The sequence below is a fragment of the Amblyomma maculatum genome, chromosome 1 (genome assembly GCF_055883805.1).
Source record: "Amblyomma maculatum isolate TAMU_Amacu chromosome 1, ASM5588380v1, whole genome shotgun sequence".
Lineage (NCBI taxonomy): Eukaryota > Metazoa > Arthropoda > Arachnida > Ixodida > Ixodidae > Amblyomma > Amblyomma maculatum.
In genome coordinates this window covers 235,007,491-235,023,293 of record NC_139344.1, presented here as the reverse complement: position 1 = coordinate 235,023,293, position 15,803 = coordinate 235,007,491, and the positions used below count along the sequence as shown (strand labels likewise).

At 43.2% G+C, this 15,803-nt stretch overlaps 2 protein-coding genes and 1 pseudogene across 5 annotated transcripts in view; 2 read left to right on the top strand and 1 right to left on the bottom strand.

Annotated features, from left to right (window-relative positions):
- Positions 1 to 608, top strand: part of LOC146205921 (paired box protein Pax-1 pseudogene) — a 48,644-nt pseudogene extending 48,036 nt beyond the window's left edge. The window contains exon 3 of the transcript XR_014708369.1: positions 172 to 608. The product of XR_014708369.1 is annotated as a paired box protein Pax-1 pseudogene (transcript). The remainder of the gene's footprint in view (positions 1 to 171) is intronic.
- Tcs5 (TP53 regulating kinase) lies at positions 265 to 9,560 on the bottom strand. 3 transcript variants are annotated; one of them, XR_014704291.1, is made up of 3 exons: positions 8,690 to 9,560; positions 4,244 to 5,657; positions 265 to 408 (listed from the first exon to the last, which is right to left on the bottom strand). XR_014704291.1 is itself a non-coding variant. In XM_084590585.1 (2 exons), exons 1-2 carry the CDS (start codon positions 9,362 to 9,364, stop codon positions 5,653 to 5,655), a joined length of 684 nt encoding a protein of 227 aa, XP_084446711.1. In that variant the 5' UTR covers positions 9,365 to 9,560; the 3' UTR covers positions 3,778 to 5,652. The 3 variants fall into 3 exon arrangements, 1 of the variants encoding a protein (XP_084446711.1); XR_014704292.1 differs by lacking the exon at positions 265 to 408 and adding an exon at positions 3,778 to 3,943 and having other exon boundaries at positions 5,488 to 5,657; XM_084590585.1 differs by lacking the exon at positions 265 to 408 and having other exon boundaries at positions 3,778 to 5,661.
- Positions 9,561 to 9,865: 305 nt separating this feature from the next.
- shrb (charged multivesicular body protein shrub) overlaps positions 9,866 to 15,803 on the top strand; it is a 38,846-nt gene continuing 32,908 nt past the window's right edge. Inside the window, exons 1-3 of the mRNA XM_084590584.1 lie at positions 9,866 to 10,212; positions 12,748 to 12,925; positions 15,273 to 15,387. Of these exons, the coding sequence (XP_084446710.1) occupies positions 10,029 to 10,212; positions 12,748 to 12,925; positions 15,273 to 15,387 (477 nt within the window). The 5' untranslated portion in view covers positions 9,866 to 10,028. The remainder of the gene's footprint in view (positions 10,213 to 12,747; positions 12,926 to 15,272; positions 15,388 to 15,803) is intronic.

Sequence of the window (15,803 nt, the reverse complement as noted above, 5' to 3'; positions counted from 1 at the left end):
AAGAACCTAGAGGCCGGCTGGAATTAGTGGTCTGGTGAACGTCACAGTGCTCCTTTCAGGCAGTTTTCTGCGCCTTGCATAAGGTTTAATGCATTAGCAATGCATTACTAAAAACAAAAAAGGCAAGTGTTGCAAGTGGCATATTACCATAACAATGGCATCTTGTTGCAGGTGGGAGCAAGCCCCGTGTTTCAACTCCTCTGGTGATTCGCAAGATTCGCGAATACAAACAAGAGAATGGTGCACTATTTGCCTGGGAGATTCGTGAGCGACTACTCTTTGACGGGGTCTGTCCTCGAGACTCCTTGCCCAGCATATCTTCCATCAATCGGATCCTACGGCGAACCCTGGGACGGTCGAAGCCACAGCGACTTGTGGCTAAGAGCCACCTTGGTATTGAGCAGCGTCCTGCAGGTTCCATGGGATTAGATGCACAAAAGAGAACCTTTTTCATTAAGGATATCTTAGGTAGACACATGTAACTGCATCTCAACTCATTTAATAACAACAGTCAGAAAAAATAGAGTCGACGTGTTAGGCACAACAAATTTTGCTTAGCTGTTTAGTAGTTTTAATGGCTCTGTGATGTGAAATAAAGTTACACAAAAGTTGCCTCAAGGTCTTTTGAAATGTCTCATTACTTTGCACCTCACATATGCTATACTGGATGCTACTTTTGGCATCAACCGTCGAAGTTACTCCCATTTTTGACATTTACGCCTACCATCCAATTAACCATCCACAGGCTAGGGAAGTAAAAGTGATGTCATGACAACAAGTTGATGCCACTTTCTGCACTCTGAAGGCATTCTCCACTCCATTTTTGAGTTGTATCCGACTGAAATCAACAGTACGCAAATAGTTATGGTGGCAACATCAGAGTCCCAATTGATCTTTTTTTTCTACAACTTAGTAATAAATGACCACTGGTACTTGGATTGGGTTAGGAATACTTCTTAAGCCTTGCAAATGAACATTTTTCTAAGGAATAATTATAAAAATAGAAGAGCTTTTGAGGACACTTGACTACATTAGAATTCCTTTTTCAGTTTTGTTTCTATTGGTATGTTCTAGTAGTTGCAGACAATACCGTGAAAGAAAAATGAATGCCCTCAAAGAGAAATTTTCTTCTTTTCTAGAGAATAAAATAGATGTATATAATTTGAAAGAATAGTAAGGTGCAGATACGTAATGTTTAGTGAAGTGCATCCATAGTGTCATTTAAATCGGCTGACGTCACTTGCTGCAGGCAGTCCTCTGAGGTGCAAAGGCCACAATTTCTTGAGTTGTATCTGACTATACAATACCCAAAGTGTTAAGTTATCATGCAATCAGTTCAAGGTGTATACTCAAAGTAAAAAAAACTATTCCCAAGAACAAATGTCCATACATCGTTATAGATTGTAAAGACTGAAATCACAAAATACATCTAATAAGGAAGTACAATTACTATTACTACAAAACTTGTCATTAGGTTGCCTCATTCATGTAACTAGGCAGATTGAGCCAGCATAAAACCAGATGTCTCCCTGTTGATGTTGTTTTGATTTGCATTATTTCAACCTATGGAAAGAAATACACTGCTTCGTTGACTGTGCAGCCTTTGTCAAAAGTTCGGAGCCCAAGGCACTTGCTTTTAAGCCGTGTAGTGGGGCTCCTTAGCATTTGCAATATCCTACTTATAGGGGAAGGTAGGGCCAAAAATTGGCTGGGGCTTAGCATTGGTTAAGCCTGGTAGGTTGCACAAGCAATACATCTTGGCTACGCCTTAGCACGGCTTGTGATCCTTCACTGGTGATTGAACACGTGGATACAGAGTCAGCTTCACTGTTCAGAGCATCCATCCTGCTCCAGTCTGGATTATCGTCAGATGAGCAGGATTCATGAGAAGATCGACATGCCCGCCTAGCTGCATCTTGAGCACACCGTCGAGCGAGACGCTCTTCACGCTGTTCATCTGTCTCCATAGCTCGCTGTTGTTTCAGCAGCAGCGAGGCAACATGTCTTCTCTTGCGGAGACATGGCGACTGACTTGGCAGACGGTGAATGCGAGTATATACCCTGGCTCCACCACCTACCTCTCTATTATGACTTCAAAGCGAGCGCAGCGCCTCTAAGAGAAGGAACGCAATGCTCCGCGTCTTCACACGTGGCTACCGGCCGCCACTATGTGACGACTCGATTTTTTTTTTTTTTTCAAAGAGTTTGCCACAAGGCATAAGTTGAGAAAGGGGGAATGGGATGCAGGAGATAGAAAGTTAAAAGAAGGAGTGAAGTCCAGTTGCGCTTATGTATTCGAGAAGGTTGGCAGTATAGCGATTGTCCATTTCTCATAATCACTATCGCAATTCCACCGCAGGCCCACCTTCATGATTATCCGTTGCCTAATGTGAGTCGTTGATGGATACGTCCACAACAAGTGACGCACATCGCAGACGTCAGGTGGAGTGTCACACTGAGGGCACCTGTCAGTCACTGTGGTAGATCTTTTTCCCGCCATCGATGTTGCCCGCCCCTCTCTCACTCTTGGTATGACATTAGAGGTCTAGCATGTAGTGCCTATAGCGGGAGGAGCGCGGCGCGCCGTGGCTACCGGCTGCCGCTACGCGACGACTTGACTTGGTAGCCTGTCTCTCACCCTAGTATGACGTCAGAGGTCATTCTAAAGGTCAAACGTGGCTACTGGCCGCCGCTACGCAAAAGGCCGTTTATGAGCTTAGTAATAAAAATCTTACCTTCAGGATATTTGGAAGACTGGAAATGCATTACGAGGTACACGGTGCAGGGAAGTAAACTGCCTGGATTCTAGACTTTTAAAAAGGCCTGTGCATCTCACTGTGCACTTCGCACCTCATTCCACACCAAACTATGCTCAAAATGCTCAGCCAAGTTTACAGGTCTCAAGAATATTCTTCACCTGGACATGGCTTCTCAAATGCTTGATGAGATCTGCAGGGCAGTTTACATTTATTATTTTGTAGAATGTTTGCAGTACGCTTGAACCTGCTACGCAGCAGCCAAATCTGCAATAATGGTGTGATTTTCCTATGGGGCACTTCACCACTCCATTGGAAGATTTCTGGGGATGTTATTGCTCCTGATGTGTTGTATATGCTTTGGACAGAAAAGCAGATATTCTGCAAGAGGTGCATCCTCTTGAAGGCCATTCCTTTTTTTTTTCACGGCTTATCACACAAAACGTTTAACCGTACTGGAGTGAAGCAAGGCCACTTGTAAACATTTGTGCAGTTACAATTCAATTTACCAATATCCAAGGCATGAACATCACAGTTACAATGAGTGATTACTCCTTTATCACAGTTACACTGTAAAAGAATCAAACTCAAAAATGGCAAGGGTTGCTACTTTCATTTCATCATTGACATAAAAATGAGAAGAACAGGAATAAATCATAAATGGCATGGATAGGCTTTTACTACCTTAAAAGATGAATACACATGACCCCCTAAAATAGGTTGACAAATTAAAGCTCATAAAAAATAAAAAGGTTGACACATTAAAGCTCATTTCATAACTCTCAAAACAATAAATATGATCTGATATATAACCAGACAAAAGTGATGATGCACAATGTACTATGGACTATGTAGTGGACTATACGAAAAATCTGTCTACACTTTATACAGCGTTGCGAGCTCTTGCTTGTTTCGTGGCTGGATGCCAACTCATACACGCAAATATTTAATGCCAATGATGAGGTAATAACGACAAGCGAGACTTGTGTGTTTAACCTGCCCAATGTTACAACAGAAGCCATTGTAGAGAATGTAGCAGAACAGTACCAATTCTGTCCAGCATTTATTTTCAAGAGCCATACATCGCCCTATGCATTAATACACATATTCATGACCTGATAACTGGTCACTGACAGCCCATATTAATAAGGGGATGAGAGCCTAAATCATGTGGCTTTTGACTGCAGCTGTAAAAAAAACAAAGAGCACTTAGAGCAGCAGGGTTGTGCTACATTTGTCTTATCTGTGCGCCCTCTCTATATACTACATACTTTGAAACTCCAATTATAGTTGGATACAGGTCAAGAAAAAAGCGGCATCCAGCTATCAAAGGACTCCCCTCCAACCAATAGCTGCCGAGCAATACCACGACATCACAGCCGACCGCCTTGCACCCACGAGTAGTGCTTGGAACGTGGTTTCTTTGAGTGAGTCCGTGCTGGAAAACAGTGCCTGAATGCTTCGTGAATTCCAGCAAAAATACATACCTTTACTCAATTCAATCGATAGTCATTTGTTCATCAGAGTACAATAGGCAAAACGACGAATTTCATGGTGAATTTCAACACTGTCAAGTTTTCACAAAACCACTTCGTTGTTCTGCACTTTAATGCATCTCTTTTCCGCTATGGAGCTCTACAAGGTGACACCACTGGCGACACCGACGGACGGGCACGACAACCGAAGGCGGCCATTTTGGTAAAAGTCTGTGAGACTGTGAGCGCGAAACAACACTTTTTTTTTTCTTTTCCAGTGCTTTGAGAGCTGTTTGCTGCTTTTTTCTTGACCTGTATCCGACTATAGTAGCCCATTCAAAGTGATGAACAAAGAAATAAAAACATGAGAAAAGTGACTGTATTGGAAAAAGTCTAAAAAGGTAAGGAAAGGTAATAAATGTAGGTTAAAAGCATCGGCATTTCAACGTCAAGCTTGGAATATTCATTGTTATCAAAACTTTTGAATTAACCAACACTCCAATTTAAGAAGACTATAGGGATCCTGCCAAGAATTGGTCGTGGTATCGTCTTCAAAGCAGCCGTACCAGGGCTAGCCGATATTCGACATGCTTAACCAAAATTCCAGTGGTACACTTTTCTCCTTAGCTACAGTAATGCAAAAGCATTTTTCTTGCTACCACCCCTATCACTATGTTATTTCCACAAAGAATGTGTACCATCTGGGACGGGGCTTTTTACTTAGGTTAAATGAAGGAGTGGTAGAACTCCATGAAGATAATGCTCACTGCAGAGCATAAAAGTGTTTTGCAGTTGGAACTTGATGAAGGGAAGACAACGACGTTTACTGACAGTGTGAGTGCGTTTTGCAGTTTTACACGAGGTGTGATGACAGTATAGTGCTCTCACACCTGGGCCAAGGAAGCTGATCTAGTCGGATGGTGGTTTGATTTCTGGCAGTGACACAATTTCTACACAATAGTGGAAGGGCCCCATGTCACAGAAAAGACAGCATCGACATTGTTATCAACCGCAGTAACTCAAAACTCCACAATGAATGGAAGAAAGGAGAGGCTGAGTACCGAGCAAAGAAGGCGGATGCCAAGCGCCAGAAGCAGGCCGAATTACGCGTCACAACAAACTTGTACTATAGGCAAATAAGAGTGCGGTGTCATGAGTAGTAGGCCACTGTGTGGCTCGAGAGCAGGACAAATGAATGAGAACACAATGCGAGGCTATCATGCACCACTCTTAAAGGCGGAGCTTATGCGTCTTACCAATTTTTTTTCTGAAGCGTCGGTACAAAGGACGTTTTCTGGTCACACGAAGCACGAGGCAAGAAGTGCCACAAGCTTTATATTGAAGAGTGTCTATGACATTGCTTTGAAGTGCATACTATTGCTTCAAAGTCCCCTTGTGGCTCAAAGCTGCTGCACAGCCAGTCAACCTACCTGCACAAAATCGTGAAATGGCTTTATCCAGTAAGCCAAAGCAACTTTGGTGTTCAGCTGCCCCCCATGTATGCACAGCCTGCCAATCCTTTAACAGTACCGTGCGAGCGTGGACTGCGCAGTGCAGCGGCACTGAGCAGAAGAGCGGAAATTGGGAGAGTGAACGAGCAAGGGGGTGTCATAGGTGGGTTGCAGAAACCTAGAAGTCAGCTATTTCTCTGCAGAGCAAAAACCCCTTCACCATGGCGGCCAAACCTGTTTTGGGGACAGAAATTAGGTGCAGTGCAGGAGACATCTATTGTGACAATAATGGCCACGTCCATTTCCTGCACCCCTCTTCTTGTTGTCGCAATTATGGGATTAAGAACCCCTCCGTTTGTGAGTGCCATTCATAACTCCTCCCCCGCCCCTACCTCCTCCAGGCTCTCAATAGTGAAGGAATTCTGCTCAACCATAGAAGTATTCTGCACTGCACCCAACTTCTGCCCCCAAAACAGGTTTGGCTGCCATGGTGAAGGGGTTTTTGCTCTGCAGAGAAGCTGACTTCTAGGTTTCTGCAACCCACCTATCATGCTGCTTGGGCGAGTGTCGTCTACTAGGCGGTTCTGCTCAGTCGGAAGCAACCCCTTGAATCACGTTTCATGCCCGTGTTCTGCGAGCACTTATTCTAGCTGCTGTATGCTTGTGGCTTCGATTGGTGCTAACTTGTAACGTTACAAATATTACTTGTCTTTGGTTCCATCTGCGGGTACTGTCACTAGGTTTTTTTTGGAAGTAATCAAGGTGACGGTATTTAATGTTCTCGACAATAATTTGTTCTCAAAGTAACGATTGCAAATGTGTATACTTTCAAGATATTATTCGCCCTATATGCACACATGGCGGATGAAAACAAGCAATGACAGCTTCTTCGGGCACCGATGCCTACCAGCAGATTGTGGCAAGGGTTGCTTCGCACTAATCAGAACAGCCTAGCAGGCGAGGCTCACAGCAGCAGCAGGAATTGTAGGCATGCCCTTGCCCTCGCTTGCTTTGTCATCTCCTGCGTCTTCCGGCGCAGCAGCGCCAGGCAGTCGACGCTCGCGCGGTACTGTTAAAGAATTGACAGGCTGTACAAGTGCTCAACAGCAAAAGCCTCATGAGCAATCATAGCTTTGCACATGGGGATCCTCAGCAAGTAAACTGATACATAAGGCACTGTAACAACTCGGAAACCAAACTTGTAGCTCTAACAGGGAACCTGCGCTGCCCAGACGGTACTGAAATTGGCCTACTGGGAAACTAAGGACTACAACCATGAGCCGCTTCGGTAGCTGCAAATGCGCAACCACTTCTGGTTCAGCTGCAAATGCGCAACCACTTCTGGTTCATAAATTTGCTTCCTAACTACACTTGCTGCCCCATTGCAGCCAGTGTTCATCCACTTAGTTTTTTACAAAGAAACCATACTCATGTACTTCCTCACATATAGACCTCCCAGTCTGCTCAATGTGAACTTTACTCCATAAGAGAAAAATTCAATGCACCACCCCACAAACTAAACTTCTGTAAAGCCTGGTATTACTCTTATTGCAGCCAGGCTTGAGGGAACAACGATGTACATTTTAAGGATGATGAAAAAAATATCTCACACATTGTTTGTTGGCCGTGTGCTTGCAGCTGTGTGACATCGTGTATGTAAGAAACAACCACTGGTTTCACTTTGTCTCACAGCATAACATGTTTGGTACTTCTCATCTGCTACAAGAAAGTATTAGATACCATAACCAGGAGAGATGGGGGCATTCAACATTTTTGTAGCCTCATATTCTAGGAAGCACAAACTGTCCTGACCAACAGTACTGGCATGACTTTTTTAAAGCAGACTTCAGGTACAGGGTTGATTTTACGTTGTTTACAGTGAACAAGCCAAATCATTTGGCAGAAATTCTTTGCTTCCCACAAATAGCATCACAAATTTCTTTTGAAAGGCTATCTTAATCCCTAAGAGTCAAAGTGCATAACATTTAAAACTGGTTCCACTTTGTCCATGTTTATACACAGGTTGTTCTTCAAGACCGAACAGGCACTTGCTTACGAATATAATGATGCTGAGAGCACTTTCATTGACAAAAGTGCTGTGATTGACTAGAGTTAGGCTATAAAGGGAGATGGAGACACAAGACAATGCCAAAAGACAAGGACAAATGCAACAAATCTTTTTGCATTCCTGTCTACCTGCACATTTGTCATCCAATTATGAACTACCATGAGACTTGAAAATCAACACCTATATTCACTGTTAATTCCATGATCAAGAGTGAGGGAAAGTATGTTAACCAAAAGCTACAGGTGAATTCATGCAGATTTTATTATCACTAAATGTTTTTGATAACAATCTGGAATCGGACAAGCTGGGGTGAGATCATATTGTGAAAACAGTGCAGAGACAGGACATAGGGGCTGCATAAGTTTCACTGGTTTGTGTGAGCCTCTCCAAGCCTTATGGCATTTTGTCATTGTGGCCTAGCTAAATACAAAGTTTGCACTAAAAACACACAAATGACATGCTCAGAGGAGAATAAAATGACTACACAAAATTGCACACAGCAATGAAACGGTGTCATTTTCTTCAATATGGGCTTTGACTACAGTACACAGCTCGTGAGAAATGAAAGTACAAACATGACCATGCAATGCATGCACTCTACAGTAGATACGTGGTAAACCCAGTCTTTTAGCAGCAAAAGGCCTTCAATTATAAACTGTGTTAAACTGAATGCAAAGTCTGTGCTGTATTAAATCCACTGGTTCGAAAACTTCATCTGACACTAGATCATGGGCAAGATATCACAGACACGTTACATTTTCATGCAACCACTAGAAAAAACTGCTGCTTGCCCCAAAACACTACTCAATATTAATTTTTTTACTCTTGAGGTTTGTACATGTGCACAGCATAACACATCAGGCGGTTTTCAGTTTTGGAGGCAAATGAAAAAAAAAAAAAAAAGGTTAAATCCCACATGAATGTCAAGGATTAACCGACCATGGTACGCTTTCTCCCGCGCTGTTTTACTTCTTCAAATTTCTTCAAGATGTTTGCTGCCTTCTGAGGGTAATTTTTCGAGTAGCTGTTCAGAAATTGTTGGAAGAAGCTTCCAATGCCTGGATGAGCACTAAGGAACGCTCTTTCCAGGACGTAGAGGTCAACGCCTTTGTCTTCGGCTGTCTCGCTAATAAAGCTCAAACCGAAGTCGACGACATATATTTGTGGCAGTTCTCCGTCACGACACTGAACAAGCAGGTTAGAAGTAGTGAGATCACCGTGAACGACGTTGTTCTTATGCAAAAGCGCAACAGCTTCGCCAATTTTGTCCATTAAGAACTCCAAGTTCTCTTTAAGAGCCGCTGGTTCTTCCAACTGCAGAGAAGCAATCTTCTCTCGGACAGTCACGGCATTGTCAACATATCCTGTCACAATGATCCTCGACGTCATGTCGACGAAATACACAGGCGGGACGGCTACACCAGCATTTCTAGCCTTGCGTAAACCGCGAGCTTCAGCTCGCATGCGCTCAACCGACAGAAGCTTGTCCAAGTCAGGGTGTCTGTACTTCTTTTCGAACCTTTCCTTAAATATTGCAGCCTTTCCGAAGTACGTGCCTTTATGCACTCTTGCTTCTGCACCTTGTTTGAAGAGGAATGTGTCGAACGCATCCATGACGCCAACAAACCGATGACGAGACCAGCCCTAACAAACGCTAATCCTGCAATCCAAAAGACTTGCACGGCTTGTTAGCGTGATGGGCTGGAATGGTACGAAAAGCGTGCACCGGCGTATACCGACTCGACCGCTTCCACGAACGGTCTCCGTCGTCACCGTTGTCCTCTTCGCCATGCTATCCACGTATTACGAAACTACCACATCTGTTGTCGCTGCAGGATTACCAAGGTTCACTATTCCATAATATCATTTATTAAATTGTTTCAATTATACGTATAAAACTTTGTATAAGTTACTTTATTAACTAATGTTAGTTATTTTATAACGATTAAAAGAACATTAAAACATAAAGCTTAATACATAAAGAATAACACTGATCGCTCGGACGTTAATAGGCTACATAAACCTTTGTAAATTAAATCTGCCGTTTAAAATAACGATCATATTTACACGTTATATATTTTTGACAATGACGAAATATCAATCATATACGAAACGCTCTCACATTGGTTGCAGTTTTTAGGTGTAGCGTAGGAAGAGTCCTTGAACGATTCGTCGGTCTCTTCTGGCAAGGCTTTCGCTAAACGTGCCGATTTACTTGTTATACTGTAGTAGTGTCATCGCTTGTGTTCCTGGGCGGAGGGATTGCGTTAGCTCGACAATGAGTTTCTTTGCGAAAATGTTTGGTGGCGGCAAAGGTGGCGAAAAAGCACCTTCGCCAGGGGAGGCGATTCAAAGATTGCGCGAGATCGAAGAAATGCTAAATAAGAAGCAGGATTTTCTGGAGTCCAAAGTGAGAATGGAATTAGAAGCTGCCAAAAAGCATGGGACGAAGAATAAGCGAGGTAAGTAAGGCGGGTCTCGATCTTTGGTAATGTGTTGGCACGGCACGGGCTATCACTGGCGTTGTGTCATCGCGTTGTCAAGATGCTTGGCACGCAGTTGCCGCCCGCCTCTTGATGCATTGGGAGTGTCAATGCGCAATTCGGGGCTTTTATGTTGCATCATAGACCTAGGAAGTAGGCCTTTGCTGTTGTAATGCGTGTGCGACCATACGTTGCACGGTTGAACGCTTTCTTCTGCCCGATCTCGTTGCAATTCCAGCCACTTGTGACTCACCACCTCTGATACGGAAACGGGTTCATACGGACTGGATCATCCTAGCGATGCTGTGGCTAGCTGCCCGCAGAGGAGAAGGGTTATTAAAACGCAGATCATGATATTGCCGGCTAGTAGCGCTTCCACCACGCGATCATGCTGCGTTGAACAGCTGTTAAGCTGTATACGAAGCCTTATTAAAAGCAGAGCGAAGACATGTTGCTTCTTTTGTGTTGCTAAGGGCAGTTACTTTCAGGTAATATGTCTGGGCGCTTTAACGCTGCTGGCCATTCCGTGTTTGGCGTTAATGTAGTCGTTGTTTTATTCATTAAAGTAATTGTTACGTGTTCTGTAGTGCCTGCGGAATTTGAAATCGCACTAGGCTTTTGCTCTGAGTAATAAAGCCGAGCCTCAAAGAACCAAGGTTAACTGTCCTAAAGCTCCTAGTGCGAATTAATTTTGTCAGGCTATTGGGTATTTTCTGGTCAGCCTGCCTCTTTGCCTCGCGCCATACGTTTTTGTTTTTTACATATACTGCTGTCTCGCATGCGAGACATTGCAGTGGATACAGTATTAGTACAAACAAAATAACATTGATAATTGTGCAATGTTTGAAATAAATCAGGCATATTATTCAGCAGCTGCTGGATGAACTATTCAGGTCGCAATGCGCGAAGTGAGCCATCAGTTATTCAAAATTTCAATTGTTACCGGAAAAAAAAAATCACAATTTGAAGAAATTTGAATGATGGCAAGCAGCGATGATATGGTTGACGATGTGGCTGCACATGCTGTTAGTAGTTTTATTGAAATGCTTTTGATGTAAAAATAGGAATGGTATTGATATGTAAACCTTGTGCATGTTTAATAAGAAGTAGAGAGAGAAACCTCCAAGGTGCAGCATGTTTATAACAAGGTAACTACTGTTAGCTTTCATATGTTTGCAAGTGCACTGTAGCTGATTTTAAAGATTCATTCATTGGTTTGTGACCATGCATGTTGTGCTGACAACTGAGATGTCTTGTCTTTCTATTGTCAGTTACGTGGGTAGCAATGTTGAATCTGAGCTCTCAGATTTAGTATTGCTCTCACTAGTGTAGTAATTTGCTTCTTTGAAATAGTGAAACTGGGAGACAGTTTGGTATACTACAGGGATTTTTGCAGCTGTGTGAAATATTGCCAGCAGTGGACAAAATATGATGGACAAAGAAGCTCATTTCAAATCCAATGTAAAAGTAGGTAATAAAATGTGAAGTCATTGAAAAGAAGAGCTGTGATATTGGTGTACAAGTGCTGCATAGGTTGGTTTGTGGGGTTTAACGTCCCAAAGCAACTCAGGCTATGAGAGACGCCGTAGTGGAGGACTCCGGAAATTTCGACCACCTGGGGTTCTTTAACGTGCACTGACATCGCACAGCACACGGGCGCCTTGCTTTTCGCCTGCAGCAAAAAGCTGCCGCCGAGGCCGGGATTCGATCCCGCGTCCTTGGGAACTGTAGTCGAGCGCCGTAACCACTGCGCCACCCTGGCGGGGTACAAGTGCTGCATAGTAGAAGCAACAAATAATTGAACAGATAAATGTAAGGTAGGGAGAAAAATTTATGGGTAAGTGGTTCTAGTCACTACGGAGGAAAGGAAATTAGAGTAAGCTGGTATGAGCAGAGTACTAGGTTAGCAAAGTGGTGGGGGTGCAGTTGGTACTCAGTCACTACTGTTAATGTTCATATGAAGGGAGTTGCTTCCTTTTACAGTACAGAACACTGCTGCAGAACTACAAGGCATGCCAGTCAGAACTAATATTTCCAATTGAAATGCACATAAATATGACTACAGGGAAGACAATTGCTTACCGCTGAAGTTTAGAGCACTTCTCATTGCCAGCCTCGACAACCACGTGAAATTTATGCCATAGATCAGTTTGTACAGGCAGGAGAGTTGCATGTGTTTGAGTACACAGGTTTTGTGCTTTACTTTCCATTGAGCTCTGCTTATTGTTTTCTGGTGAGGCAATTTTAAATTCTATTTTATGTTTTTTGTCTAACTTGAGGTGTAAGATGTGTTTATAGGTATTTTGGCAATGGAAAACTGCAAAATATATCCTCAATGCTAGCATTATTAACCCTTAATGATTGTAGTGAATAAAGTGTAATGCATCAGTTTTGGTCAGCTAGGGATTCTGAAGCGTAAATGCCCTGTCTGCATCATTGTAAATAAATACTCAGGTTATGAAGAGTACACTACAGCTTAACAAATGATCCTCACCTGTATTGATTTTGTTTCAGCCGCACTTGCAGCTCTGAAGCGAAAGCGCAGGTATGAAAAGCAACTTGCCCAGATTGATGGCACTTTGACCACCATTGAGTATCAGCGAGAGGCACTTGAAAATGCCAACACCAACACAGAAGTCCTCAAGATTATGTCCCTTGCTGCCAAAGCCCTCAAGAATGCCCATGAAAATATGTGAGTTTGATCACTAGCTGCTTTCATCACTCTGCTTTCTCTGTACTCTCGACCACACTACAGGTGGTCTCTCCATACTCTGCACATTTCCAGTTTTCATTTGGATCACATTCTGCAATGCCTGAAACAGTGCGCAAGTATTTTTATCTGCCACCATGGCTATGAAGACTTGTGCTATAAACCCTGTTCTTTGGACACAAAGCTTGAAGCTTCGTTCCAGACACCGTTGATCTTTGCGGCACAGCATGACAGAATAGGCTAGTTTCTGTGTCATTCTTGTAGATAACTGTGCAGTGAAATCGCAGTTTTCAAGGAGGTTTAGAATGCCAGCATTGCTTAAACGGCTTGAAATTTTGCAGCAAATTGGGTTTCAGATTGCGCATTTTCCACCTGCTCCTATTGTTAATTTAGGTGCATTGTGAGCTATCATATTTACAGCAATGTGCTAAGTGGCGCTTAAATGAGAAGTTATCTATGGACTTCAGCTGAAGCCTCATCTCTCAGACTTCTGCCTACAATGGCATTGCTCTAACCTCAATTTGTCTTCTTATAGCTCACTAAAAAAAAAAGAAATGCGAATAAAAAACTTCGACTCATCATATCTTGCTAGAACTGGTTGTGCCACTACTTTCATTGAAATGACCTCACTTTTCAAACACGAGGTACATGAAATCTATTTTAAGGTGAAAGACTTTAATGCGTCATCGTTGTCGACAGAAGGTTATCAGCAGAGGTGTCGCGCTTTCGAGAGTGAGAGTTAAAAATGAATTAATAAACCTTGTCTCCACCGGTTATCGAACTTCCATCCCTTGGATCCCCAGCCCAGCGCTTTACCAACTGCGCCACACCCTGGATCGTGAAACGCTCTGAATAATTCCCCTTGTCTACCGTGAGGATGATAGCGGGATTTCGCTAGTGACAGATACTGTGCCTTTACTTTCCTGTAAATAAATTATAGAACGCCGGTGAACTTTGATGCCTTCAATGAAATGCTGGTTATGTTCGACAAGGAGCGCGCGATGTACTGTCGCGACAGGTCATGACGTCACAAGGTGATTTATGGATTCATGCATATCCGAACCTGACCCCTTCGGGCGTCCGATTCAGGCGTCCGTGCGGTAGCTTTCATTTGCCGCTTCCTTGAATGCCGCACCACATAGCAAGCAGAAGCAGACTCAGATGTCTAGGAGGCGTTAATACAGCAAGCATCAGTGACAGTTGAAATTGATTTACATGATAGAAAAGGCGCAGTATCACAATTCTCTGCAGACACATGTACCACGCCGGAAAGGACGGGAGGAGGGTGGAAGTGAAAGAAGAGAGGGCGATAAAGGTGCCTAGTGGAGGGCTACAATCCACCGTGCTATAATGACTTTCGTCTCATCGCCTTTAGTGATCCAAAGTGCCCTCTAGAATTTTTGGAATTTTTTTAATCAAAGGAGGGTAAAGTCGTGCCTCTTCTTTTGCCTTTAGCACATTGTCCAACCAGTCTAAGTACTCTTTCAAAGGTGACTGCCAGGTAAGGCATCTTGCAGGCCTGTTTTGGCACTGTATTGGTGCTTGCCTGGTTGGGACATTTCACTGGTGACTGCTGAATTGTGTGTGGCTGGAAAATGAAGTGCCACCTGGCAAAAGGATCTGCAATTATGGGCAGTGTAGCTTTTACCTGGGCCGTTGTGGCCTGGAGGCAGTCAGCAATTGGTTCCCTTCAGGAGCTTGGACTGCACCGACTGCACCCTTAACCGGAACCGCTTGGGCTGCCATGCCATGCTGTGAACACTTATGGCTTTGCTATGTGTCCTGTGTCATTGCTATGAGTGCTTTTTTTTGGAACCGGCATGCGAGAAAGAGAGCAACTGCCACCATGCTGGTGTATATTCTGCCGTTGCATACCTCTCGGCCGCTAAAGCCAATCAGTGCTCATTGATTTATGTGCCAAGTCGACAAGGCTAGCGCTGCCATTTATATTTATTAAGTTGACATTTTAAAGTTATTCCTTCTTCAGAACTTGCTTTAAGGATGACCCATCATTTACTGCAATTATTATCCATCGTTGAGGCTAGCAGATTTTGGGATGGCACGCCAGCATTGTATAAAACACAGAGGATCCAAAGGGACGTTTTTTAGCACTAGTTGGAGTTGTCTACCTTTTTTTTTTGTCATGTCACGAAATCTTTTGAAAGCTGCTCATATCTTCAATTAAAGGCAGGACATTTAGTATCTAGAGGAAATCCCATCACGGAGACCTAGTTGTAGCTTCAAAAGAAATGCCTTCGGCATTGTCATTAGTTTTCCACTTTAAGATGTCATGCGAAGTATGTTTCATTGGTTTGCTGTTTTCTTGTAGGGATGTAGACAAGGTGCATGACCTTATGGATGAAGTACAAGAGCAACAGGAGATCGCCAACGAAATTTCAGAGGCCATTTCTAACCCTGTTGCATTTGGCACTGATGTTGATGAGGTAAGGTTGCATCCACTATTACTGATAAAAAGTGGCTGAAAAATTTGTTGAGGCTTAGCAGGCTGAAATAATGCATTGTGCTAGTGTGGCTATGCAAATAAGTGTGCCAATAGCCTTGTGAATATAAATTGCATATTTTTCTGTATATGGAGGGGCATCATTTGGTTTTCATGTGAGGTCTTTGGAAATGATGTTAGTTTAATGCAGCATCATTCTTTGACCATGTCGAATTATTTAGATAGATTACCTGCAAAGTGTAGCGGAACAGCTGCTCAGTCAAGTCAGTCAGGAAAGGAAAAAGTGTAGTTAGGAAAATTTTCTGCATTGCTTGTAAAGTAGTTTTCTGCTGTTTGTCTGTGTGATGCTCATATCGCCTGTAGCAGTCTGTTCACTCTGTTGCTAGAATTTTTGGTAGA

Excerpts from the sequence above, each read along its gene's own strand:
- Tcs5 (XM_084590585.1), bottom strand. The coding sequence starts at position 9,364 with ATGGATGCGTTCGACACATTCCTCTTCAAACAAGGTGCAGAAGCAAGA.